General features: G+C 39.1%; 1 protein-coding gene across 2 annotated transcripts in view; it reads left to right on the top strand.

The window, feature by feature from the left end:
• Positions 1-16,929, top strand: part of LOC149182312 (uncharacterized) — a 191,696-nt gene that overhangs the window by 33,830 nt on the left and 140,937 nt on the right. For both annotated transcript variants that reach the window (XM_089416811.1, XM_089416810.1), the window contains exon 2: positions 15,984-16,124. In XM_089416811.1, coding sequence (XP_089272937.1) covers positions 15,984-16,124 — 141 coding nt within the window. The remainder of the gene's footprint in view (positions 1-15,983; positions 16,125-16,929) is intronic.

Raw genomic sequence — 16,929 nt, 5'->3', positions numbered from 1 at the left:
GGTCCTCACCATTAGTTCCTGATTTGGTGTGGCCCCTGTGGAAGTTAGCTGATCACAGATCTCCTTCAATCCACCGAGGAAGACATCTATCTACTCTCCCTTCTGCATCCGATTTAACGCATCTAATTTTCAAGTAACATCTTCCTCTGCATAGAAGTATGCTGGTACAATTTCTTCAGGGCTTCCCACATCTCATTTGCCATTTCTTTCTCGGCAATATGTGGCACCACATGATCCTTGACACCAAGGATGATGCACTTTGCCCTAGCCATTGCCTCCTCGTACTTGTCAATTTCAAATGGGTCAACCGGGATCGCTATCGTTTTCAAGGCGAAGTGTTTGATGCGATACCTGTCTAGAATGGACAAGATCCTGGCCTTCTAGACTACAAAGTTTGAAGCTCTGTCCAGTCTATCTTGATCTCTTAGCCCATCCATTGCCATTTTGCTGCTCCTCTTTTGACTCTTTCAAGTCTCTCTACTTTTCGTCTGGAAGTTCTCGGTTTGACTTCCTTTGAGCCTCGATTTCCCTTCTTGAAATCTCTCTGCCAATGTTGAGATGCCCCACTTTGATCGTTTGTGCAACTGCACCACTGATCCCGATTTCTTGGCTAGAAATCCTCGGTAGCAACTCCCTCCTCCTTGGTCTTGCCCTGTTAGGTAGTGTTTTGACCATAGTACACCACCAGCTTTGCTTCGCAACTTATCCATAGCCTCCTATGCCCCAACAGTCTGAAGGTTAGAGCCTCTAGGCTCTGCGCAATCTCGGCACTGGCACAATCTGCACCTCTTGGCCACAACGTCGATCCTTCCTTGCTGAGAAAGATGACTAGGCACTGCGTAGGTCAGGTCTGCTCCTCTCTGCCTCAGTGTTGATCCTCCTCCTGGCTCGAACTAATGACGCAGGCTCTCTGCGTCACCCCTTTCTTGCTGCTTTCTGCTAGGAACAACTTCTGTCACTCGGGACAGATGTGTCCGCTGCTGCTGCTCTATTCGGCTGATGCTCTAATACTAGGTTGGAATTTCTAAGTATATCCGTTAGAAATTCTTCCTGTACTATCTGATTTATTTCTTCCTACTTGTTCATTTACTTAAGAAGTTATTTACCATGTAAATACTGAAAATAAATACAAGTACAGTATCAACACATACAAATCATCAACTGAAAGAAACAAGCACACAAGTGACACTGTTGTTTTTGGACTAATGTCCTCGAAAAAACCCAATTTGGAAAAACCGGTGCAACTATTCAGAGGGTTTTATTATTATGCAGTTTCAGAATACAACCAGGGTGCTAGAAATGGCTCATCCAACAGAGAATGCCCTCGGCAGTAGTACCTCTCATTCAGAGACAGATATTTCGGTTAAATCACCGAATGAACGATCCCACAACAACAATACAACTTTCTGCGGCTCTGCGTCACCCTGATAGGGGTTGCGTCACCCTATCCGGCTCTCTAGCTCCAATCTGTCCCACGAAATCTCCCAATGCTGCCTCTAGGGCCAGCGTCAGCCTATCTGGCCCAGTGTCAGCCTATCTGGCCCAGCGTCAGCGTCGCGGGGCTCTGCATCAGCCTCTCGAGGCTCTGCATTAGCCTCTCGAGGCTCTGTGTCTCACACACTGGCCCTGCGCAGCCCCTGGTTGCCTCTGCGTGGATTAGTGGGGGAATTCGGCCCAAAGGGTGGGCTTGGCTTGTACTCTTGTCTACTCTATCCAATTTGATGATTAGCCTTGTATCCTAGTCCCATGGGAGCTCCTTTATTGGCTACTAGCTTTAGGGGTGGCACTACATGGGAAATCCAGATTTTGGTTGTGTGGTCTAGCTTCCTGACACCATCTACATCACTCCCCTCCGCTCATTATAACCCCATTCACTACAGTTGTTCATTAGATCCACATTTGTTCATTGGGTCCACAAGGAGTTAGCCTCCCCCTCCCCTTGTCCACACTTTGGATCGGGCCCGGAACGATGTCCTGGAGGTTGATGCAACTAAAAGAAACGAAAAAGCATAATTTGGCCACTCTTAACAGGAAAAGTGCCATAAAATGCAAAAGATGGCCGAGACATACACATTTAGCACATGGGTAAAAGCCAAACATGAGCTCTACCCCTTTCATCATGGCCATCACCTTAGTTCCTAGGGCCCCTCACATTAGTCCCTTACATCATTTGGGAACCCATGATTGTCCCAACCCTTGTTGGGCAATGAATTGCCCCACCTAATGGGGGTATTCACTGCTACATCCTACACATCATGCTCTCATCCCCTGAGTCCCGAGCAGTTACAAAAGAAAATTTATAAAAGGCAAAAGGCACATGAAGAAGGGTGGAAAGACAACGGTCAGGGTAACTCATGTACCACTATTGCTCCCTTACACTCATATACGCAAGTGTGGGCTTCTCTTATTTGAGCTACCCTTGTACTGTGGCATGTGGTTTAGAGCCTTTCCCCTGATGCTCCATTTCGTTCCATCATTATTTCACATACCACCAACCAATTGATGGATGTACCATGGACATGTCAGCCACTTAGAGGCTAAAACCACCTAATATGGTCCTTGGTTAACCTTCTTCTTGAACTTGGAGACACTTGTACGTTCTGAAGCCCATTATGTAAGGGCATGCCACTACGAAGTGTCCATTTGGTTACATGATTTGTAAGCTCATTTACTCAATTGCACTAATGATTGTTTGTACTGGAAGGCGAGGAGACGCATTGGATCTTATATAGGATTTCAAGTGGGTCTTCATCTGGGGTTTGGTCTCCCTATACGGGGTCCAAGCCCTCCAGAGGGTCATATTGGCACTTGTAGGGTGAGCGTTGAGAGTCATGGGCCTCCACCATAAGAAAGAGCAGATTGCCACTTCATGGGAGCCTTCAACACCTTCCATTGCTTGCCCATGTTCCATTTATTTGAGGACAAGGATGCACCTAGATCACCTTGCTCAACTGACTACAATCTTGCTTTACACACTTGGCAGCTGATCCAGGGTCCAAATGAGGATGTGTCTCGCCATGGGAGACAATGGTAGGGCTTGCTTCTAAAGCAAGTAAGCTTTTTATCTGACCCTCTCTTGTGAATAGGGTTTGGAATCACTTTACATCCTATCATTGATCTATCATTCCTAGTGATTCTTCTCATATCGGGACTCCTCCCCTTAGTGAAAGTCTTTAAAGAGCAGGGAGCTTTAACTTCAGTGACAGTGGGCTATTGCTCCATTGTTGCCACTTGACCTAGTAATTGCTCTATAGGATCCCCTCCTTGGACTCTTGCTAGTTTGAGCGGTAACAAGGTCAAAACATATTGAGATCTAGCACCACTTCATTTGAGATATGGTATTGAGGGTAGTAGTGAGGCTCCAACACATCTCAACAGGTGAGCAGGTTGTAGACATTCTCACCAAGCCTTTTTGCCGAAAATGAACTTTTTATTCTTCCGAGAGAAGCTTGGAGTGCAGGGGAATGTATCTCTTCCCGAGAGGGAACATTATTGGTCAAGGACACTGAGCATATGCTCTTCCCCAAGTCTTCTGACTAGCCATGGACTTGGTGAGGGGGGAATGAGCAGCGAGGCTCTTGGGTGTGAGGGTACTTCTTGAATCCAAGTTGGCTGAGTGGTTGCCCCAATATGCATCCTACCCACAACCCACCTTGTACCTTTATTAATCAAGGGTCATGGACTTGGTTAAGCTTGTCGGATTGCGACACATCTGGCTAGTGTGTGAGGAGACTTAGGTGTGTGTGATCTTTATCAAAGTCGGATGCGACTGCGATGGACTTGGTTAAGGTAAATTGATTTCCCTAAGTATTGGATGTAGGTGTTCTACCACTTGATTACTGAGGATCAAGTTGGGTGAGGGTCAGTCTGTGGACATAGGGTGTGTGATCTTTACCAAGGACATTTATGACTATCATGGATAGTGGACTTGGTTGTGGTAAATCGATCTCCCCTGTTGTCGTGTGGATTGTTCTTCTTCTTCTATGGATCGAGTCATCGTTGTTGAACTGAGTTGAGATGAGATGAGACGAGATGAGCTTCTTTTATGTTGAGACATGTACATCTGAGATGAGACTTATGGTGCAACCAGAAGTTCCTCCCTAGCTGAGAGGGAGTGTTGAAAATTAGCAATTATTGTTTGAATTTCACCATCAAAATCATTTGCAAACCATGGAGGAAAGTCACATTTGCACATTTGACTAAGTCGACCCTAGGTCCAACAAGTCGACCCCTTAAGAGGAATTGACCCTCCTAAACCACATATAAATAGCGAATTGATGGAGCTCATTTGGCATCACCTCAACCAAGCAATTCGATTTGAAATTGTAGGAGACATTTCACATGTGCGAAGAAGCAAGGATTATCCTTTATGTTCTGCATTTTCTCTATCTTGACCAATGTTGACCTACGTTGACTTGCGCTGTTTGGTTCTAGTTTGACCAAGTTTTTGGACTGTCTTGCAGGAGACTTTGACCCTGAGTTGACCACATACTCAACTCTGTTTTGGCTCTTTGAGGGAGGTTGGCTTGCAACAATGTTTTAAAACTCCGACTCCGACTCCGACTCGGTATCGACTTGGCCGGTTCGATTTCAATGACTCGGTCGTTGTAAAAAATACATTAAATATTTTTTTATTTATAAAAAGACATAATTTTAAAGATTTTCATTCATGTTTCCAAATGCACAGCATTAGAATATAGATAGAAGACAACATATGATCAAAGTAGGCTCATGAATATATCCATTATATCAAAAATTAAAATGGCACCCAGTGCATTGTCCAATACATACATGATGATGATATAGAGATCAAAACAAAAACACATAACCAAGGAGGCTAGAAATAGCCTCTACAGCAAAAGTAAACTGTGACTAGTACTATTGGCTAGTGGCTGCTACTAGAGGAGCCAAGATCATCTAGATCAACCACTGGTAGCATATCTACATGCTTCATAGTTTGTAAATCATTTTTAATCTTGTACCCTCATCAATCATCTTAGACCATCTCACCAAGATGGATTTTAATAGATGTATTCATGAGAAGAACTACAAAAGCAAATTGTATGTGACATAGTCTACAGATCAAGATATAGGATCCCTAACGCTAAAACTTCTACATCCACATCTACATGCAGTCATGACATACCCATCTACACTCCATAGAATATTTTGGGGCTATTCTCTAGTTTTAGGATCCCTTGGGGAAACTTCAAGTCTGTTCCCATCAACTTTGTAATATGTTTAAAGATAAACTGCCATCTTCCAAGAGAGAATTGCACCTATAAACATTCTAACTAGGACCACATGTCTGATCAGCATTTCAATTTCATGTGCCCTCTTTATTACATGGTTCTCAGATAGTATCATTGTTTACTTAGAAATTCACATTGTTCCTTGAGGAATTTTATACAATGAAGGCAACATATGTCTTGCTCCATTCTTACAGGAGATTTCATGTTCTTGGCAAAAAGTTCACAACATTAGATCCTATCAAATTGCCAGCGCCAGACTCATCACTTTCTATTTTCAAGCACTAAATGATTCATGCCATAGGAAGCCGAGTGAACAAGTAAACAACCTATGAAAACAGTCAGCTAATGTGGAATTCATGTGCCCACCAACTTTTAACACAAATCTCTTCTCCAAAAAGAAAGTAAAAATAAATTGTTGTTTTTTTGAGTTTTTAGGCCACTGTTACCGAGCTGGCCGGGTTATTACTGAGAAACCGGTTTGATGCCCGAGTCAACACGGTGAGGGCTTGACTCGGACCAACTCAGCCAAATCGGTTCTGAGCCGGCTGGTTCTTAAAACAGAGGCTTGCAGTCAATTCTCTCTCTTTTGACCGAAGAATTGCAAGACTGTTTGAGTTTGTTTTGATCGAAATTTGGACTAAGGATGAAGGGCTGAATATTCTATGGTATATTCTTTGTGTTGACTGATGCTTTGGCTGAGGGTTTTGACTAGCTCTTTGATCACAAACTTTGACTGTGATTTGACCAAACTTTTCTATGGAAGTTGTAGGCCGAAATTCAACCTCTGTTGCAGATTTTCATATTTGACTAGAATTGACTTTTCTCTCTCATTTGATTTGTCTTGCATTGATTGACTTTGATTGGTTATTTGATGTGCTATTTGATTATGTATCTCATGCTGAACTTTGTTTGACTAATAGAAGAAGAAGAATTGATTGTGGGTTTTCCTCCTTGTGGGGTTTTTCCCTGGTCGTTGACCAAAATCTCTGTCTCATTGTGCTTAGCTATCTTCTATTGTGAATTTACGGTTTACTTTTCTATCTATAATTGCTTAACTTTTACTGGGGTGAATGAAATTGGATGAAATTGTTTAAGTGATTATATCAACATAGAACACTGTGAAAAAAATTAACAAGAATCATGGGACTTGATCGGGAAAAGCCAAAATAATAAATGCTTTGGGTAAATTCACAAATGCTTGGAAGGAATATGGGGTATCCATTGTATCTAATGGTTGGACAAATGTAAAAGACAAGCCAATGATAAGTGTTCTTGGTGTGTCTGGTACTAGTGTAGTCTTCCTTCCATCTCATGATTACTCAGATAAGTTCAAGGTCGACATCAACATTGCAGAACCATTAATTCAAACAATTGAAACTATTGGGCCATACAATGTCATCCAAGTCATTACTGATAATGCTTCTAATTGTAAGGCAACAGTAGCAATCATTGAGAAAAGATACCCCAACATATTTTGGTCTAGGTGTTTGGTTCACACAATGAACTTTTTGATGTATGACAATATTAAGATAAAGGAACCTGAATACAAATGGATTGGTTCATTGTACAAGAGAGGCAATTGCATGATAAGGTTTATTACCAATCATAGCAATGCCCATGGCCTTTTCCACAGTCACTTGAGGTTGGAGCTATTGAGGATTGCAAAGACTAGATTTGCTAGCTGTAACCTCACTTTAGGTGTCTTTTGAAGGTAAGAGAGGCATTGGCTAACATGGTATCAAGTGAATCATTGAATGTATTAAAGGATAGGGTTGCAACCACATCCAACAGGGAAGATTTTCAAGAGGTGGAGGACACTGTTCTTGAGGGTTAGTTTTTGGGTAAGTTTGAAGTATGTTTTGTAGTTCACCAATCCCATTTATAACATGATTGGTTTTGTAGATACAAATGTGCCAGTGATTGGGGAGGTTGTATGAGCGGACGAATAACATGATAGGGAAAATCAAAGATATTGTTCCAGCCGAAAGATGCCATCTTGTATGATCATATTCACAAACATGTGGTCAAAAGGTGGAATAATCTTAATGTTCCACTCCATGCCTTGGCATATGTCCTTCTGCCAAAATGCTACTCTCCATATTGGTTGGCCAAACCTGCCCTTGGGGGTGGGGTTAGGAGAAAACCTTATATAGATCCCAGAGGTACAAAATGGGTACATGCTAACATTAGACAAGTTGGACCCTAATAGGGAGGAGTGTGCTAGATTACATGGAGAATTAAGCAAATACTTTAGTCAAACTGGAATTTTTGGTATTTTGCATGCAATCGATGATAGAGTTCGATTGGATCTCGTTGAATGGTGGAACATGTATGGCTTTAGGGGGCCTTTGGCGAAATTGACAGTTAGAGTGCTTTCATAGGTGGTTAATACTTCTTCTGCAGAGAGGTGTTGGAGCACCTATAGCTTCATCCACAATGTTAAAAGAAATTGCCTCAATGAAAACTGGGTAAAAAGCTTGGTTTACGTACACTACAACTTGAGGTTGTTGACATATTATTGTGAGCGAGCTCGATTTGATATAACATATATCTCTTGGGACAACAACCTGGAGGATAATTTGGAGGATGGAGCCTTACATTTAGAACAGTTGGAAGCAAAACTTTTGGACGATGAGGATGACGGTCATCAAGCAACAACAACAACATCAACAACAATGCCACCCCCATCCACTAATAGGGCTCAAGTTGCACCAACTTTGCTGCCACCTCCATTTGCAGCATTTCATGGAGGTCATGTGCCTTTTGTTTCTAGACATGGTTCATGACCATTGCAGAGTCAAACTATGCGGGAAGGAGACTCCCATTGTTCATAGATCACGAGAAAATAAATTACAAGTTTCTCGTGGCATGAAGAAATTTTAGTAGATAGTAGATTTACTTGTGTTTTGTAGTTTCTAGTACTTTTTATAACTATAGACTCTTTCGTATTTATTATGTTAATTTTTGCAAACAATATATGACAATTTAAGTTTGAAGTTGGCAATTATAACTCATTGGTAATGAATTATGAATATGATGCTTCGTGAAACGTTTCATTTCATGTTTGATATTCTTTGTTATAGTTTGGTAATGGTTACAAGTACAACTTTAGTGATGACAAATGTTATATATTGAATTTTGAAATGTTGAAACTTTAAGGTTGATGGGAATCAAGAGGTTGTGGACTTGTGGTTGATGAAGATTATAACTACTAGATGATTGATGTTATATTGTTTAATCCATGTTTTTATGCTTTTTATAAATAATTCATCATTCTACATGCTTTTGTTGACATATATGCATCAAAATATATACAATTATATATTATATAAAAAACGCTCAGAATCGGAAATCTTTTGAAAATTGTCGTTCCCGCTCCCATTCTAAGCAGCCTTGCTTTACGAAGATCTTGAAAAGGGTGGTCCCATTAGCTCCCTGGAGATTAGCATTGATGAGTTTTGGCATGTGGAAAAGGGTAAATGGGATATATGAGTGGCCATCATTTTGATAAGGATCTGAATTATGACATTAATGATGATGATGTCAAAGATGACTTTATTCTACCTTGCACTCCATATGATGATCAACAAGATATAATTATTGATTTGTCTATGCCTTCTTCGCTTTTTCCTGATGTCATTCCTTAGTCACATTCAAGTCCCATAAATTTTGAAAATGATGAGCCAACTTTGGTTGACTCTTTTGAATTTGATTATTGTGACAAGCCACGAGGTTGTCAAGATCTTGTTCTCTGACCATTCCTATCCTTATGCTACTTAGGGCATGTCCCTAGTGACATCACTCAGGCTTGTATGCCTAAGATATCTATTGGGCATGAGTTCCTAAAATTGATTATTGATTACTGTTCTAGATCCCTTCTGATGGTAGTGAAATCGATCTATGGTTCTTTTAATTTCCCACCTCCCACCCCTATGAATTGGATCCAACATTCAAGTATTATGATATGGTTGATTGTGACGTTTCCTTGTTCTATCTCATGGTTGATCATAGAGGTAAGAGGTATGATATTGATGTAATGATGTCTTGGCTACATTGGTTATATGACTATACTTAGTTGATGTATTGTATGCTAGCATAGGTTAGAGTAGGTAGTTGCATTGCATTCTTATGTGAGCATCCTACTTTCGAATTCTTCATGGTGATGTGTATGCGCAGTAGTTAGATTACCTTGCATTTAATTGACTTTTCTTTTCAGTATTGGTTTTATATACATCATATGATCGCAAGGGTGGAAATTAGCACCCTGTCTACATGTTAGCAAACAAGTTGATTTGAGTGTGTAGGTAACATTGAGAAATCTAGGGCAACTAGATTAGGTGATTTCTCTTACTTTGATAACTGCTTGTGATGTTCTTTTACTTAACTTGATGTACTAGTTATTAGCTTCTTCTTTCACTTTATTATTATTATTTCTTGATCATCAAACAACTACTAAACAATGAAGATCAATGAGACAAGAGGACACAGAATGTAGGCCGCTAAACAGGGCCAAAACCTCTCCTCTTGAAAGGAAAACCCACAAGAATTATTCTCTTCTTATAGAATCTTCAAATGACGAATTCCAAGACCTAAGACCCTTGTCAAAAACCCTTCCAAGACCAAGTCAAACCTCTTCTTGATGAACTTGCCTTATAGCAACTAGAACTTCTCCTTTGACCAAAATTTTCAGACTTGCAATTCTGGTTGGAAATTTCGATTTAACTACAAAAACCCTAGTTTCGCATGTGTGAGAGAGGATGGTGAAATTTGGATTCTTTCTCCTTTGTTTGGGGTACTTATCCTTCCTTGATGACTCAGCTTGTAAACTAGATCCTTTTTACTCCAACTTTCGGCTCTTTAAGTGGCTGTAATTTCTGTTATGTAGTAGCAAAATGTGCCCTAGTTCCCTCACATGAGTGAAGGATGATGCCCAAAAACAATCCTTAAACTTATTTGCTTTCTTTTCCATTTATTCTCCTTCTCTTTGCTAGGTAATATGCTTCTTTTTCTTCCTTGATCGAACTGCTTGTTGCTTGAATGTGTTGTTCTCAAATGAGGTCGATGACACACTTATATATAAGCTTCTTGTGGAGGTCGAGTAGCACTTATGAGGTTGACTTGTCACTGCTTGTAGGCTGACTTAACCTTTCCTTAGGACGACTTGTCTTGGAGGGAGTCTTTTGACATTTCTTGACTTGCAATAATTTTCTTGACATGATACAAGATGCCCAATGAGGTCTTTCATATATGAGAATGACTCAATTGACTTCTTGACTCAATGACAAACCTTAGAAGCACTCAATGGGTGCTTGACCTATAAATAAAATTGACCTTGAGCATGAAACCTGTGCTACAAAAATAATAATACTCTTTTTACAATATACAAGAATCAAGAGTACATTTCATATTTATGATGACAACCTAGTTACCTATTTCAACAGGTAACTGGTTTGCTAGCCCACAGAGCTAGGGCTTTCACGAACTCCCCATTCGAGCATATGGATCATGTGGTCTATGGTGAGCATATGTCCATGATTTGGACAACCAACGAGCCAGTAGCCTTACATTTCTTAGTGTATGATGATGTGCCACATGCCTTAGCTATTTGCATCGGTCATACATGGTAATGTACCAAAGCTAATTTATGCCACTAAAACACAACAAATTTTTAAAATTTATTTGATGCATTTTGTCAAACAATTAGTGAACAAACATTTCGTCATTATACGAGGGGAAACCAAAGATTTTATGAATCTAATTGGAGGATTTTACAATACAAAATTACTTCATAAACTTGAATGTAGCTCCAACAATCAACTCAACATACAAATAGTGATGAATTTGGCCCACTGAGAAGCAAACTCGTCTCACAAACAATCCGGCTTGATATAAGAGGGTAACTCGACTTAGCAAATGGTATTTTCAGCCTCCTAGGAAATGTAACTTGATCACCAAAGGAAGATGAAACTTGACCTCCCAAAGAAGAGGGAACTCGACCTCCCAAGAAGTCGACTCACTATGCTTGAAGTTGGATTAGCTAATGTTGGCATCCATTTGTACTATATATTGGTGTCATTCATCTTCCTCTCCAAGCGCATTTGATCTGAGCATCATCAATAGTATCTGCTGATCATACGAAGCTAGAAAAGGAGCAAGAACGAAGATCAAAGTGTACCTAATTTCTCTGTGGCATATCTCTTGAAGAACCAAGTTTTCCTGAGGTCTATCTTTGTGCTAAAAGGGCTGAAATATTTGTGGTTTGTATCCATGAAAGAAGGTCGAAAGTCTAAAGTACGTTTGTTGAAGGAAACCAAAGCATCTCTGTTGAAGGAGGCCGAAACATCTCTGTTGCAATGGGACTAACACTCTCTGACCTATCTCTGTTGAAGGAGGCTGAGACTTTGTGAAAAAGGGCTGAGCTTTTGAAGTTGATCTTCATGTTAAAAGGTTTGCATATCTTGTGGAAGAGGGAGCCAAAATTCTTTGTTCTCTTATGGTTGTTATCAGAATGAGGAGGGCTGACTTGGACACTTGGTGGATGCACTTTATGGTTAGTTTGTCCATAGCTTTGAATTTGATATTTCTTGTTGAATTGGTTCTCTAAGGAAAGATTTGCTGGGTTTTTATCCCAAGTGGGTTTTCCCCGAGTAATCATTGTGTTGATATTGTGCACAATGATCTCTGCTTTCTTATTCTTGTATGGTTGATTTTCTGAAGTATAGTTACTTGATGAAGAAGTTGTAAATGTTAAAAGGATTGTATATATAATCATCACAAGTAATAATCACTGTTCATAAATAAGTACATTGTACTAGAATTTTCAACACGATCATTCTGTCAATTGACTCATATATTTCCCCAAGGTTAGGAGAATCTAAATCTGCATACCTTATTAGCTCCACTATTGTAGAGGAGAAAGAGACAATGTATTTCACATTAAGCCACCATTCATCATCCAAAAACATCCACATTATCTTCTTTCCTTGATATGTTTTTGATGTCCCCCATGTAGACCACTTAGAACTGATAACAATGGGCTTGTTGCACCTCTAGCATACAATCAAGAAGAATAATATAGGTAGCATACCTTGTATTTGCTGGTTTCAAGAATTGCTTCTTTGCATAAATCTTGTAAATAGCTAGAGAGGCATGGTGGTTGCAAATGAACATTTGCACCTCTCTTGCATCTAAATCTGCATACCTTATTAGCTCCACTATTGTAGAGGAGAAAGAGACAAATGTATTTCACATTAAGCCACCATTCATCATTCAAAAGCATCCACCTTATCTTCTTTCCTTGATATGTTTTTGATGTCCCCCATGTAGACCACTTAGAACTGATAACAATGGCCTTTAAGGCTTTTTGCAGCTCTAGCATACGATCAAGAAGAATAATATAGGTAGCATACCTTGTATCTGCTAGTTTCTTGTTGTATCTGCTAGTTTCAAGAATTGCTTCTTTGCATACATCCTATAAATAGCTAGAGAGGCATGGTGGTTGCAAATGAACATTTGTGCTTCTCTTGCATTCAAAATAATGCAAGTGGTCCAAGAAATTTTTCCAATGCCTTTGAGTGCATTATTCAAAGCATGCACACAACAAGGAGTCCAAAATAGGTGCTTATACATGCTTTGAATCATTAACCCGCAGACCTACAAGCTTATGCAACATCCATGATAACTTGAACTACATTTGTAGGACTAATATCTTCAATTGCTTCCTTGAATACCTCAAATTGGAATGTTGTAGCCTTCATCTTTCCAATACGATCAATTTCCCTTCATAAATAGGGATTACTTAGAGAAGTGATAATGATGTTCAACAAATGCCTTTGTTGAATATTTGTCCAACTATCCATGACGATTGGACATCCATAAAGAACCCATGATTTCCTAAGGCCTTCCATAACAATGGCCTTTGCGTGTTGCACCTCTAGCATATGATCAAGAAGAATAATATAGGTAGCATACCTTGTATTTGCGGTTTCAAGAATTGCTTCTTTGCACAAATCCTATAAATAGCTAGAGAGGCATGGTGGTTGCAAATGAACATTTGCGCCTCTCTTGCATCTAAATCTGCATACCTTATTAGCTCCATTATTGTAGAGGAGAAAGAGACAATGTATTTCACATTAAGCCACCATTCATCATTCAAAAGCATCCACCTTGTCTTCTTTCCTTGATATGTTTTTGATGCCCCCCATGTAGACGACTTAGAACTGATAACAATGGCCTTTAAGGCTTGTTGCACCTCTAGCATACGATCAAGAAGAATAATATAGGTAGCATACCTTGTATCTGTTGGTTTCAATAATTGCTTCTTTGCATAAATCCTGTAAATAGCTGGAGAGGTATGGTGGTTGCAAATGAACATTTGTGCCTCTCTTGCATCCAAAATAATGCAAGTGATCCAAGAAAATTTTCCAATGTCTTTGAGTGCATTATTCAAAGCATGCACGTAACAAGGAGTCCAAAATAGGTGCTTATACATGCTTTTAATATAGGTCCAAAACTCCTAGAAACTTGGTCAAAATGAGGATCTTGAAAACCACTTAAAATAATTTTTTTACGAGGCATGGGTTTTTTGATCATTTTGGACACGTTACATGTCAAAAATGAAAAACAATGGAACCTCCAATATATATGCCCAAAAAACCCATGTGCACCCTTATTAACCAGCTTTGACCAACCATAACTCATCACTGGAGGCTCAAATCAGAAAATCTCTACATGGCATGTCTTCATCTCACTAAGCTCTTTAATCTGAGACTAAATTGACTTTTTTACCATTGAGACCACTTTGCATTGGGAACAATGATGTGCCTTGGGAAACATGAAAGTTGACACAAGAGACTACTATGCTCTGAGAGCTTGTCATGAGGAACACTGTACCAAGGCCAAGGCCACCTATAGACTCAATAGACTCTAACCATGTGGAATGACATAGGTGCACCTTGATGTGGGCTGGATTGACCCATACACCGATGATCACCCCTACAAATGCAGGGCTCCCATAGAACCATGAGTCCTCATGAAAAACCTCCCAAGGTCCTCCAATCCAGTTAGGGACGAGATTGCCAAGATGAAGCTCTCAAGGGACGAGGCATGGCCCAACCAATCACAATGAATACAGACTCAAAAGACAAGACACCAGGTCTGGGATGCCTAATACATGGCCTCACATGGTTTTTTACAAGGCTTTGACTTGTGACTTTGGGCTTACAATGGTGGGGAATGATCTGTTTGAAAAAATCTGTCTGGGATGCCTAATACATGGCCTCACATGGTTTTTTACAAGGGTTTGACTTGTCACTTTGGGCTTACAATGGTGGTGAATGATCTGCTTGAAAAAATCTATGTACCCTCACTGATAGAGGTGTAACAGGGCTGATCGAGTGTTGGTAGAGGAAACTAGATGTATCATCTGCATCCTGGGGATTCATGGTGGATGTTTAATCTGGCTAGTCATATATCACTGTGGATTGGGTTTTAACTTTAGATGAGAAATAGAGACCTTTAGGCAGTCCTTTGCCCTTGGGACCTCATAGCTTGGATTGGGGGTGATGTCCTCATTTTTATCTATGGTCGGGAGGTAAATTACTAAATTGTTCCCAGGCAGCTTTTTGACAAGGGCAGCTCTTTATAGAGATAAGTACTCTTCTCTCCTTGTATAATTCTGTAAAATAAATTGCTTGAGCTCTGTTTTACATGTATGTTTGAAGATGGTCTGGTTACTGTTCATGGAATATATGCTAATGAATCTGAATGCGAATAAATGTAGGCATGCTGTTCATAGTGTAAATTCTGTTCACACACACACAGGTCTCAGATTTCTGTTATAAATTTAAATGGCACATACAGTATTGCATTAGAATTCTGTTGGGAGCTGTTTGAAGCTTCAATTAGAATTACAGTCAATAATGAAACTGGTCAATGGAGAAATTTTTAGGTTTGGTACACTGCTGGCCAAGAAAAAGCAGATGATTACACCACGTGGATATGTATTTTTGTGCTATCATAGTTCACTGTGTTCAATGCTGATTTTGTACGTGTTGTATATTCTGAAGTTTCACACCCCCTATACTTATATGCTCTTCTAGACTATGAACTCAATATTATCGAAGATTCCAAGGGAACATCTCAATTAAACAACTTACTACCTTCAATGAGGCGGTTTATTTCGATAGTGAGGTTAATGTTAATCTGACTTTTGTTATTTCTCTGGAGGAATCTTCAACATTGCAATTGTTCACTCAAATCTGCGTGACAGTGGATATCCCTGTCTCTAATGCATAAAGGAAACTTATTCTGCTTATTTTTGAAGTGACAGTGGACATCCCTGTCTCTAATGCATAAAGGAAACTTATTGGCTAAAAGGAAGTGCAATGCCAAAACTAAGATATTGAAGTAATACTAATGTATAATTGGTTCGTTGATAGCTCTTATTGATCATATTGAGATTTTAAATGCTCATCTTATAATGAAAAGTTACACTCGTGAGATATCTAGATTGCATTTATGGACACTTAATTTCATGTGGCTGCGTAATTGCAGTTGAAACATGACTGTTACATGACTTTAGATCTTTTATGTTAATATCTCCCTTGAACTTTCGGCCTTAATTTTATAACGACAAAGAAACAGCTTAGAATCATAGAGTGATGTGAAGTTGTGGCCAAGATACTAGATATCAGTGTACTACTTATTTTGTTTTTAACTTTCTAAAGTCAGGGTCAAGAGAGGATTGAAGAGGATAAGAAGCACAGAGCTACATATAAAGATCTTTTGGATTCAGAACAGAAACTGCAATTCTTCACAGCACGACAAGTGGCATATCGCCTGTTAGGCAGCAGGGGATATCTTTGCCAAAATGTGAGTATTATTGTTTCTTATTAATTTGATTTTCAATTATTAATACACATCATCAATGCACCGTCTTTTTATTTCAAAACTGGTTTAAAACAATATTTTAGTATTTATGAAATAATTTTTATGATTATGTCCTAATATATCGCGTTGTTGGATTGGAACTCTTCAAGGTCAGAGATATGCATATGTAGAACTTTTAAATATCATATCAACATCATTAACAAATGTGTTATTTAAGAATAATAAAACTTGAGTTGTATATGTTATGGTGCCAGTAAATAAGCCCTTACCAAACAAAGCACTGACATCTTGTATATTTCGCGTGATTTGAGTGTTGAAAGTTGGGCAGCTTTGGGACAAATTTCCCTATAGGGAAACTAAGCTTCTTAAGGAAACCCTACTACCCCGAAGAGAATTTAAATTTGGTTAAAGAAGAATTCAAATCGAAGAAGAAATATTATTTATTGGAATGACAAATTTTCTTGGGCCAGAAATCATTAATACTTGGAAAATATATTTAATATTATTAAATATGAATAAATTTGAATTTCCCTCCATTGGTTTTAAGTAGGCTTGGAGACATTCATTTTGATCCATGAGAATGTATACTAGAAGAGATTCATCTTAAATACAGATCTAACATGAGCCGAGATGGATTAAATTTCTTCATGTGCAAACTTTTTTAGAGTGCAAAATATAATGTGTTATTTTTTATTGTTTAAATTGTATTTTTGAATTCTAGAATATATATAGGACCAAATAAACGTTTTAACCATAAAACTTAAATTTTTATTAAAATGATTTTTTA

The sequence above is a fragment of the Pinus tabuliformis genome, chromosome 3_2, assembly GCF_031772625.1.
Source record: "Pinus tabuliformis cultivar Carrire ecotype Pingquan chromosome 3_2, CPIR1, whole genome shotgun sequence".
Lineage (NCBI taxonomy): Eukaryota > Viridiplantae > Streptophyta > Pinopsida > Pinales > Pinaceae > Pinus > Pinus tabuliformis.
The sequence above is the reverse complement of the archived record's forward strand: the minus strand, read 5'-3'. Positions and strand labels throughout refer to the sequence as shown.